The 11,628-nt window shown below is 35.1% G+C and overlaps 1 protein-coding gene across 1 annotated transcript; it reads right to left on the bottom strand.

The window, feature by feature from the left end:
- Window positions 1-3,407: 3,407 nt before the first annotated feature.
- LOC132642348 (uncharacterized) lies at window positions 3,408-9,316 on the bottom strand. The gene is made up of 2 exons (XM_060359582.1): window positions 7,843-9,316; window positions 3,408-7,257 (listed from the first exon to the last, which is right to left on the bottom strand). The coding sequence occupies exon 2, from the start codon at window positions 5,838-5,840 to the stop codon at window positions 5,220-5,222; it is 621 nt and encodes a 206-aa protein (XP_060215565.1). The 5' UTR covers window positions 5,841-7,257; window positions 7,843-9,316; the 3' UTR covers window positions 3,408-5,219.
- Window positions 9,317-11,628: the final 2,312 nt, after the last annotated feature.

The following is an 11,628-nucleotide window of genomic DNA, read 5'->3' as shown; positions in this document are numbered from 1 at the left end:
CCTCGATTTCAAGACGAACATCAGGTTAGAAACAAAAACTCCACGACGTGTTTTAAATGAGAACTCTCGGAATAGATTAAACTATTATATATGGCAAATATCAAAGTGGATGTGTTTTACCTCACAGCTAGCTTTGTGGATGTCTTCTACCTCACGACAGTCTTCTTGGATGTGTTCTACCTCATGTATATATGCATGGATGTGTTCTACCTCATGGCTAGCTTGTTGGCGTTGTAAATTACATGTTCATGACAAAATGAAATGTGACTCGACAAGTAGAGTTATCTCAAATTTTTTAATTATAGTAAGGATTTTCTTACCTGATCGACTAGGCAATATAGCCTTCATATGGAAAAACAATCCATCAACATACTAATAGTGATACAAGAGCCTCTTGTGCAGCTTCTTGCTCTGCCTCTTTCTTAGTGCATAGAGCTGATCTGGATGTATATTGGAAACCATCGAAAATGATTTTCGATAAAACTTCGGTTCATGATCCGAACTCATCTTAACTGTGCTATAAACTGGGCGCGTTTTACTAGATTTTTATGCGTACTCATAAAGTTGCTTCTTATACATCCTCGCTCTATTTCAAACCAACTTGTCACACCGGTTAGTTATATTCTCAATTAGATGTTCCAGACTTCAATAAAGCTCGAAAAACACATTATGAGAATGCCAATTTTGTTTACATCTTTTTCTTTTTCTTCAACAATTACAGTTATTAAAAGAAAAGAAAAAAGATGTAAACAAAATTGGCATTCTCATAATGGGTTTTTCAAGTTTTATTGAAGCCTGGAACATCTAATTGAGAATAGTACTAATCGGTGTGAGAAGTTGGTTTTAAATAGAGCGAGGATGTATAAGAAGCAACTTCATGAGTACGCACAAAAATCTGGTAAAACGCGCTCAATTTATAGGACGGTTAATATGGTTTCGGATCATGAACCGAAGTTTATATCGAAAATCATTTTCGATGGTTCCCAATATAAATCCAGATCAGCTCTACGCACTAAGAAAGAGGCAGAGCAAGAAGCTGTACAATGGGCTCTTGCATCACTCTTAGGTATGTTGATTGATTGTTTTTCCATATACAGGCTATCTTGTCTAGTCGATCAGGTAAGAAAATCCTTACTATAATTAACAAAAATTGAGATAAATGTACCTGTCGAGTCACATTTCATTTGGTCAGGAACATGTAATTTATCAAGCCAAGAAGCTATCCATGAGGTAGAACACATCCAAGAAGATAGTCAAGAGGTAGAAGACATCCAAGACGGTAGCCATGAGGTAGAACACATCCAAGAAGATTGCCATGAGGTAGAAGACGAAGCTAGCCGTGAGGTAAAACACATCTACTTTGCTATTTGTCATATATACTAGTTTGATCTATTCTGAGAGTGCTTATTTATAACACGTCGTGCAGATTTTGTTTCAAACCTGATGTTCGTCGTGAAATTGAGGTAGAAGTATTTTGATGACTGCTGACTAATGAACTCAATTGAATGCAAAGACTTGACTCATCTCTTTGTAAAGTAAATGATTCAGTATTTTCCTTTGCAGCAAATCTTCCACTGAATTTGTGCTTAATTCTATTGATTAAAAATAGAAAAGAACATTCACTAGTACAACTAGGACAACGAAAGAAATAAAATCATGAAAATAGATTGTAATGTTCAAGTCACAGAGGAGAGCAACAAGTTTCTAAGAGTGTTTGTATTTAGGCTAGGTTAAGCCTCTAACTTCCAATTCAAATGAAGGCTCCTGTTACACTTTCTGCTCAGTATGGTACTCTCTCCAGTGTTAATGGTCCTTTTGGATGTACCTTTCATAATTAATGACTCCTTGTTATTTGAAAACATCATGTATTTTGGACCAAAAAAATTAACCAAACTCATCCTATAATATGGGACGGAGGGAGTATAAAACAATTTGAGAAACATATATCATTTCGTTATTAAACGAAAAAAGAAAAAGATGTAAACAAAATTGACTATAACAAGACAAAAATCTGTTGCGTTATATCTTTTGGGCAAGTAGGAAACAGAAGTCAGAAGCTTTATTTTGTAACCCGATGCACACTTTTTAGCATTCCATTTTAAAATGCTGTAGAAGAAAAATGAGTCTCTTCGGTTTCCTGCCATTATTATTACTCTTTAAATAGAGCAAGTTTTAGTCTAGACTTGAGAGCAGATGAAGAGACTACCTGATACAAACTACTCGATATGAAGAGACTACCTGATACAAACTGCTCGATTATTTAAAACCAGTCAGCAACAATTACAACAAAGAGCCGAGAAAGTCATATATTGTCTCTCTTCTGTGGTAGTGTGTGCCATTTCATATAGAATAAGAAACAATGTTTTTTTTTTTTTTTTTTTTCAAAAAACAATGTTCAACTGTATGACTCATATCCCTTAGGGAAGCTTGTGATCAGTTTGTAGAGCCTTTTCTTTCCTTCAAAGATGCATCAATTTCTCTCTGTAGACATTAATTGGTATTTAACACAATTGCCTTTTACGGTATTACTATATGGAAAAATTAGTTACAAGTTCTTTCTTTATGTGCTCCCCTTTGGAATCAATTGCTATGCAGTAATTGTACCAGAGGAGAGTGCAGTTTGAAAAGTTATTTGGTACTCCCTTTGGTCCACATTAGTTGTCATGTTTACTATTTGGGTGGTCTACGAGGTGAAATTTTCACCGTATTTTTCATACATATTTTATGAATATTTTAAATTAGAGTAAAATTTAATGAACTTTTGACGTAATTTCTAATATATAAATTTTATTTTTAAAAGATTACAAAATTTATGTCTAAATTTACGGTCAATAAACTTTTTGGCCCTCGTAATCCGAAACACGACAACTAATATGGACCGGAGGGAGTACTACTAGGTGTCACTTTTGGGAATACCATATAAATAGAAAAGACTAAAGAGAAATGGCAGAGATTCTCTTTAGTCTTGGGTGGGTTTGAAGCTAAGAGACAATTGCCTGATGTGGTGGTACTGAGTAATCTTTAATTGGGCGTTCGTTGTTAATTGTCTGATGTTGTCATATAGATTTTTCATGTTTATATGTTTTTTCAAGAACCTTTGTCTATGCATTCTCATAATGTGTTTTTCAAGTTTTACTGAAATTTCGAACATCTAATTGAGAATAGTACCAATCGGTGTGAGAAGTTGGTTTGAAATAGAGCGAGGAGAAGTTTTCCTCTTTATAGTTTTAAGTGGGTTTCATACAATTTGTTTTTTGATTAGCAGATCATTTTATTAATCAAAAAAGTGAACATTACAATACCAGGTCAGGGCAGACACCTAACCTCCAAAAAAAAAACATAAGTAAACTAGTCTACAGGAAAAAGTTATCTATACTACCAATACAAAATGGGAATTTAAGCCTCTGCCTGTAGCCATACGATTCAATCTATCCATCAACTAGTATTCTAAGGAAAGCAGTTAAGGTTTTGCAAAGCTGGTTGCCATGTAGCCAAATGCCTCCCTCTAATGTGCATGTGCAAAGCTATCTCTCTACATACTCTTGTAGCATTGCATTGGCCTCTTTGGAATCTGATGGAGTTCCTTTCCTGCCAAGCACAGTAGATCATCATGCCAAAAACACTACAGGTGATGGATGCAGCTCCAGATCTTTTCCTTGCCAATCTACAAATCCATTGTAATTCCTCATCCCATGTCCTTATGTTTCTTTGGTGCCCAAGCCATATCAATAATCTATTCCAGAGGCTCCTGATAACTGAGCAGTCAAAAAACAAGTGTTTGAAGGTTTCTACACCTCCGTCACAGAAAACACACTCCATAGGCACTTACATACCTATTTTTAGCAACCTATCCACAGTAGAGAGTCTCTGTTGAACTGCTAGCCATAGGTTGAATTGAAATCTTAAATGGATGTGTTTGTGCAAAACTATACTTTTCCAGGTGACTTTTTGTAGTTGTGGTATCATGAGGCAATAGGCAGTCTTGATATCGAACTTATCATGCTTCTGCATCTGCTGGAGTTTGTGAGTTAGATCACCTTGGATAGTCTGCATCTGTGCTATTCTTGTCCTGCTTTCAATGATTTTTCTAACCACCCAAGTTGCTGTCTTAGGTGTGTCCATAGTCTCCAAGCTCATATTCTTAATGTAATAGTAGTGCACCCATTTTATCCATAGAGAGTCTTTCTTTTTAGATATTGCCCAGAGTTGTTTCATGATAGCAGCTTTATTCCACAGTCCTAGATTCACAACATTAAGTCCTCCTGCGCATATGGTTGGCATAGTCTTTCCCAGGAGACTAATGCTTTTTTTTTTTTTTTTTTTGTTAAATTTGCCTCATGCCTGTCCATAGAAAGGATCTGCATACAGCATCAATGAGCTTCATGATTTTCTTGGGCAATAAGAACATCTGAGCCCAGTAAGTCTGAATCCCAAATAATACTGCTTTGATGAGCTGAAATTTTCCAGCATAGGACAACATTCTTGATGACTACCACTTAATTCTTGAGGTGATCTTTTCTACTAACGGCAACCACTCACTCACAGAAAGTTTTTTTGCTGATAATGGTACCCCCTAAGTACCTGAAGGGCAGTGTTCCTTCCACATAACCAAGTGTTTGCAGTATATCATCTTTGAGCTGTGCAGAGACACCAATGATATAGAGTGAGCTTTTGTCCAAGTTTACTTTCAGGCCAGAAACATTTGAGAATAGTTGGAAAGTTTCTTGTAACAATGTCACTGATTTCATGTCAGCCCTGCAAAACATGAGTAAATCATCAACAAAACAAATGTGGATGACTCCTAATCTCTTGCATCTTGGATGGAAGCTGGATCCTAGATTCCTTGCTAATTGCATCATCTCTCTCTGAAGGTATTCTATATCAAGAACAAACAGATAAGGGGACATGGGGTCCCCTTGTCTGATACCCCTCTTAGCTTGAAAAGGTGATGCCAGACCACCATTTATTACTAAGGAGTAGGAGACAAGCTTCAACACACTCCATTACCCAACCTACAAATTTCTGTGGGAAGCCAAGGTCTATCAGCATTGTCCTCAGAAAAAACCAATCCATGGTATCATAAGCCTTCCTCAGATCCACTTGAAGTACATACCTGGCTGACATGCCCTTTCTTGTATACCCCTTGAACAACTCATGACTAAATAATACATTATCAATAATACTTCTGCCTTTTATGAAGGCTGATTGTGAGTAGCCAACTAGTCCTTTGATTCAGGCCCCTTATATTCCAAGTACTGATGATCATGGGGGTTGAACTGGGTAGTTATGCCAGCTACAGTTGAGGTGCTAGCTTCCAAGTCATTCAGAACTCCAAAGGGGTTCCCAGTTGTCACATTTTGTTGCATAGCAGGTTCCTTTCCTTGATTTCTATCAGTACCATGGTGTGCAGTTGCAGCTAGCTGATCTGTGCTCTTTGTTACCATTTTAGAGGAAAAAGGTTGGGCTACTTCCTTCCCACTCTCAGTAGAGATCACTATACCAGGTTGGGCTACTTCCTTCCCACTCTCAGTAGAGGTCACTATACCAGGTTGGGCTACATCCTTCCCACTCTCAGAAGAGGTCACTATACCAGGTTCAACTTCATTTGGTTGTGCAAGGTTCCCCTCATCTGATCTTGGTTTCCATTCCTGGGACTGTTTGTGATTCCTCCTTCTCCTTCTTCTCTTTTGAGGTACCTTGAACTCATTCTCAGCTTGAGTCTGCATCTCCTGTCTCAAGCATTTCTCAGATTCATAACCAAACTTAACACAATGGTTGCAAAAAGTTGGTGTCCAATCATATGAGACAGATTGGTGATACACTCCTGCTGGAGTTTCCATTTCAATGGTACTAGGCAATGGTTTGGATATGTTAGTTTCAATCAAGACCCTTGCATACGAGATCTTATCAAACTCATCTGTGAATTTGTCTGTGTATAATGGCTCACCAATCACACTAGCAACTTTGCTAAGAGCTTCAGTAGACCAATAACCGACAGGGAGACCTGGGAATTTAACCCATAGGGGAATTTTACAGATGGATTCAGGATCAGAATCAAAATCCCTTTCCAGTGTTTCAGTATGAACGGCTTGTTGTGAAATGTGTATGGTCCTGACTCTAGAACTAAATCCCTCTCAGCAACGGAGCTAAATCTAAATATGAAATAGCCTTCATAGTGAGGAAGGACTTGAGGTTTTCATACAAATTTCCACTCATTTGACACATAGGATTCCATCTATCTCACCCAAAACATAGCCGATTAAAGCAGTAGACCAGCTCTTCCTGATCTTTTATATCATCTTCTTCAATTTTAACAACAAACGTACCATTGTGTTGGCCCAATGGAATATACTTCAGAGCTTTGCCCATCTGCGAGCTACGATTGTTGGGTGGTGGAGATTCCTCTTCCTTTTTGGGGGAGGAAGGGTTCTTCGTCACCGGTACTGTCGTACCTGTAGCCTCCGTGGAACAGTCGTCGTTGTAGTATCTGGTCTTTTTCCATCATCTAGGTTTGTCAAATCTGCCGGGTAGCGTAGTCCTGTTCCTCCTCTATGCATTGAAATTGAGAGGGTAACAAGCTTCCAAAAGTCAATGAAGCAAGTGGTTGCAGGATTCCGCTTGCCGGTGTTACCACTGTTGTCGTAGTGGTTGTCGTAGGGACCTTGTTTCCGCCGTTTAGCCATCGTGGTGCAAGTTAGCCTACCTCGGCTTAACGTGCGCCTAGAGAGCTTTCCAGCTTAACGTTCTAATTTTGTAATCTTATCACAACCTTGAACTTCATACAATTTTAAATAGAGTTAAAGGTAGCAATTTTCAGGTATGGAGAATTGCAGAGAGCTTTCAAATTTGACAGAGAATAAATTTGACAAAGAAACAAATGGACACTGTCATAAAGAGTGATATGTCGTCCATAATTATCAAGCCAGCAGAATACTCCTTGTTTTTATTGCTTAACGAGCAAATGCCAGAACCTAAAAGTCGGATATGTAGAGTTATACTCTAATTCCATCTCAAGAATATCTCAATTATCTTAGTTTTGTGACATGTAAAAATAAAAAATGGAAATCAGAAACTGGATATACAGCCTAGAGATCACTTACAGAGCATTACAGAGCATCTTTTAGTCATCATCGCTAGCGATCTTTTGGTCCAATCATCCGCCAATTATCAGTTTCACCAACAGAGTTCTTGAGATCATTTCATAATATTTAATGATGTCCGATGTATAGAAAAAATATCCCTCCTCAGTAGCTTTTACTGCCATTGAAACCTTTAAGTCAGGATTAAATCATTTAAAACACAATGACATTAGACAATCAGCACCACAATCTTCTAGTAAATTAATTGAGAACTGTGTTAGGCTTTTTGACATTATACACCATCTAGAGGACAAGTTGTTTATACCAGCCGCCGGTATTTAACCTACTATGGAGACATGAAGTACAGACTATAATGACTTCTTTTATCAGGGATATTGAAATTTCATTTTCTACTAGCTCCTGAAAAGTGAGATCATCTGAGAGCTTCCTAAGGAGCTAACAAAGTCAAAAAAAATTGAGAAAAATTAATCACAGCACGATGATTATTCCAGCAAAACATGTTTGTGAGGCATCTATGTTTCAGAATGTCCCCTTTTTAGTACAGTTCCAAAATGGGTCAAGTGACTCCTAATCTTGCTAAAAGAATTCACAACTCCACAAGTGACTATGAAGGCTTTTATTTAGGGGCCAACTCAACCTTCTTACAAATATGGGACTTATAATCAGTACATAGAAAACAATAAAAAAGAAGAATACGTGATCTAGAATTTCTTTCGAGCTACATGTTTGTTTAGATTCTTACACTTTGCGCTCTTTTCATTAAATGGCAATTCTAATGTGGAACAAAGCTTAGGATATATTACGTCCATTTCTATCATTTCAGCAGAAACAACACCAAATATAGGTCCAGCATGACCCTGCACATATAAGAGTAACAGTTAACTAACTTGATTTTTTGGATAAGATGGATGACAAACTTCTTAGTACTTAGTAGTATGGATCATTATTGGAAACATAAAGCATACAAACATAGAATACAAGCAGCTATGAAAATATTAGGCAAGACTTGGAAAGAGAAGATAGCCTTAGAATAAGTAAATGTAGAGACAATATTGTAGTATATGTTCCAATGTGTTATCAGCGGATTAAACAAAGCTTCAAAATGAGACATGGTTTAAACGTTTCTACTAACTAGTCTCTGAGAACGTGTGTTGCACGTTTATCCTAAAATACGTAATACTACAAATTTTGCATTGCAAATGATAATTTAAAATGGTACATATATTTTTGAGCTTTCTTTGTGCTATAAATAAAATTCAAAACATACAAAAAAGTAAAAATTCGTAATAAAATTCAAAACATACAAAAAAAGTAACAACTCGTAATTCGAAGTTAAAAAAATCTTGCAAACTTGATGCTACTTTAGTGAAATATACAGTACTTTAATTTAAAGACAAATACATACTTGAACATATGGAGGAGGCTAAAAGGAGCTAGCAAGTGAAAAGATATAGAGAATTACGAGCACACGTTTAGTTTTGAAATTATCTATTTATTTGTAGAGCACATGGTCTTTTTTCAACCATATGAACCAAAGAAAAAACTGAAAAAAAGACAACCAAAGACAATACTGGAGGAGTATATCTATAGGAGGAAGGATAATGGACGAATTATCTAAAAAATACAGTTAATCCACAAACACAATGATACTCTCTCATCATCTCTGTCTATGGCCTATGCCAATATATTGCTTATTCGGATGAGTTGCATTTCATTTTCCTCTAGTGCTACAAGTCTTCACATGGGCTATAAATCCAATCCCGCTTAATTTAATTAGCTTCTTCATGTTGTGCTTTCTGGAGAAATGATTCTAGATGCCAGTGACTGTGAGATCTTCTATAGCTATGGATGCATCATGCTGAACATGAATGTCTAGAGTTTTCGGTGATAGATCTATGACTATCCACAAATGGGAAAAATAAGCCTATTAGCACTCTATCGGAGGCTCAAAACCTTGTCCTTCAAGGTATGAAATTAAGAATTTAAGGATTAGCTGGGAATACAAAAAGATATTACCAACTCTGAAGTTAAAAAGATAACGTTGTGCAATTCATTTAATATGTTCATAATTTCATATGGACAGTATACATTGTATTTTATGCATTCATAAATTTCATATGATGAGTAGTAGAATAGACTCAATAATTATTACGAAATACAGTTACAATTTTGTAATTAATATTGAAGAAATAATTTATTTCTGAAGGTTAGATTTTTCACTATGTAAATGAATCTGGCCTATAGTTTATATTTAATTCGTTGCAACTCTTCAAATTCTTCGAAGTAAAGAAAGAGAAGTTTTCCTAATTTAACTTTCTAACTTTTTTTGTTATCTTTAATTGACTGCACATTTACATCTGTGTACATGAATATTGAAGGAAATTTCATGATTAAAGGGTAAAAACGTCCTTCAGCTTTTAATGAATATTTTGGCAATTCAACTTTTCAACTTAGAGTCTTCCCACTTTTAGAATAGTATGATTAGCTCCAATTTTATGAAGTATCTACATGGTTTTGATTTATGTAATTCTCCTACTTTCTTATTCACGAGAGACAAAATTTTGATCCAAACACTTCCAGTGAATCAGTAATCAGTAACGTGAAAAACGTTTAACCTCAACATTACCTCAAATTAGTATGAGTACAACCCAAAACTTGAAAATTCTGGAGACTCTTCAGAATAGGGTGGCCTTTGCATAGCATTTATAGCAGCAGGGTGGAAATAAAAAAGTATTGAACTTGAAAGAGTAAAAAATAGATTGACTAGCTTTTTTTAATTTTACTTTTAAACAAAAAATGACAAGTTAAAGTATCATTTAATATTTTAAAAAAATCATATATTAATTTGGTATTATTGAATTTTTAATATCAAAAAATTTATTACTTATGCATGCTCTAACCAAGAGAAAAAAAAAATTATTTTTATTATATAAAAATAATTAAATAAATTCTAATAGATTTTTTAATATTGGTGTTTTTAGCTAAAGTAATATTCCGTATTATAAAACGGAGGGAGTATTATACAAAAGACGAGAATTTCACCGGTCAGGGCAGAGCATTAATTATTTCCTGTCATTTCCATATCTAGGCAGCTATACTTCTATTCAGGTGCAAGTATTACCATCCGGTCATGTCAAAATTACTAGGACTACTATAGTAGTACTGTTATTACTCCCTCCCATCCTACAATAACTGTCATGTTTTATTTTCCGAAAATATCGAATCTTTAAAATTAAATTAAATTAAATATTCTAAAATTAAAATTTAGATATAAAAGAACTATAAGAAAAATAATATAATTACAATTTTTTTATATCAATATGGTGAAAATATATCTTACAAAATATTGGTTAAAGTTCAATAGTTTGAGTACTTTGCCACAAAGGAGCGGAAAGGATTTTATCCACACGAACCAAAATTTTGATTCTTTCATGATAGAGATGATGTCTGCATATACTTTACCCTCCTCAAACCCTAAATTGTGAGATTTCACTGGATATGTTATTGCTGTAAACCAAAATTTTGATTTGATTTGATATAATATTTGGTATGAATTCTTAAAAAGTTTGATATTAGGGACCCTACATATTATTTATTAAAATATTATTAGATATTCAATGAATATTATATATATATATATATATATATATATATATACGGGACCCTACATATTATTTATTAAAATAAAGATAACTGCTGTCAAATTATACAACGAAAATTAAAAAGACATTATGAAGGGAGAAACATAAGAAAAGAAATAGAATGGGACATCAACTAGTTATGAATTCAGACGACGCTCTGTGAATTTCTCAAACTTTTCGTATATCAATTTATCCACAAACTTATATACAAAAGTATATTAAAGTAAAATACCGGTAATCAACTATAGAATTAGCAAAACACTCTAGGGAGATAATAGAGAAAAGAAATCAATTTACCTCATTTGCCACTTGTAGATTGGTTTTCTGCATTGCAAATGGTGAGTAGAGATATGCCAAATTAAAAAGAACAATGTATTCCATGGGAAAGAGAATTTTTTTGCAAATGACCATGGTTTGAGAGAAAGAAAAATTGCTTAATTAGCTGTGCACTTTTTGATATTTAAGCGTGATTTAACAAAATACATAAAGGATCAGAATTAGTCCAAAAGTCGGAAGTTGAAAAAAAATCCCATGCATTGATTAGGCATCCTAAAGCTTGCCACTAATTGCACCTTTACGATATGCAATGGAAGATGAAAGTCCAAGGCAATAAATAGGGTGCATTAAGTAGAGTTGCAACGTTTTAACAGGGTGCATTAAATGAGAGTTACTACGTTTTAATTAAACAATTCAATTCCTAGCACTTTTTATGAAGCTTCCTCCAAATCTATGAATGACAAGGGATGCTTCCTCACACCTAGGAGTCACCTTCCTCTCAATCACCATTGAAGCTTCCTCCAAGCTTCCTCACACCTTCCTCCTACCTTCCTCCTACCTAGTTTTGGTCCTATAAATAGAGAAGCTTGTAAAGCTTTCTATCATCAGAT

Source organism: Lycium barbarum, chromosome 5, assembly GCF_019175385.1.
Source record: "Lycium barbarum isolate Lr01 chromosome 5, ASM1917538v2, whole genome shotgun sequence".
NCBI lineage: Eukaryota > Viridiplantae > Streptophyta > Magnoliopsida > Solanales > Solanaceae > Lycium > Lycium barbarum.
The sequence above is the reverse complement of the archived record's forward strand: the minus strand, read 5'-3'. Positions and strand labels throughout refer to the sequence as shown.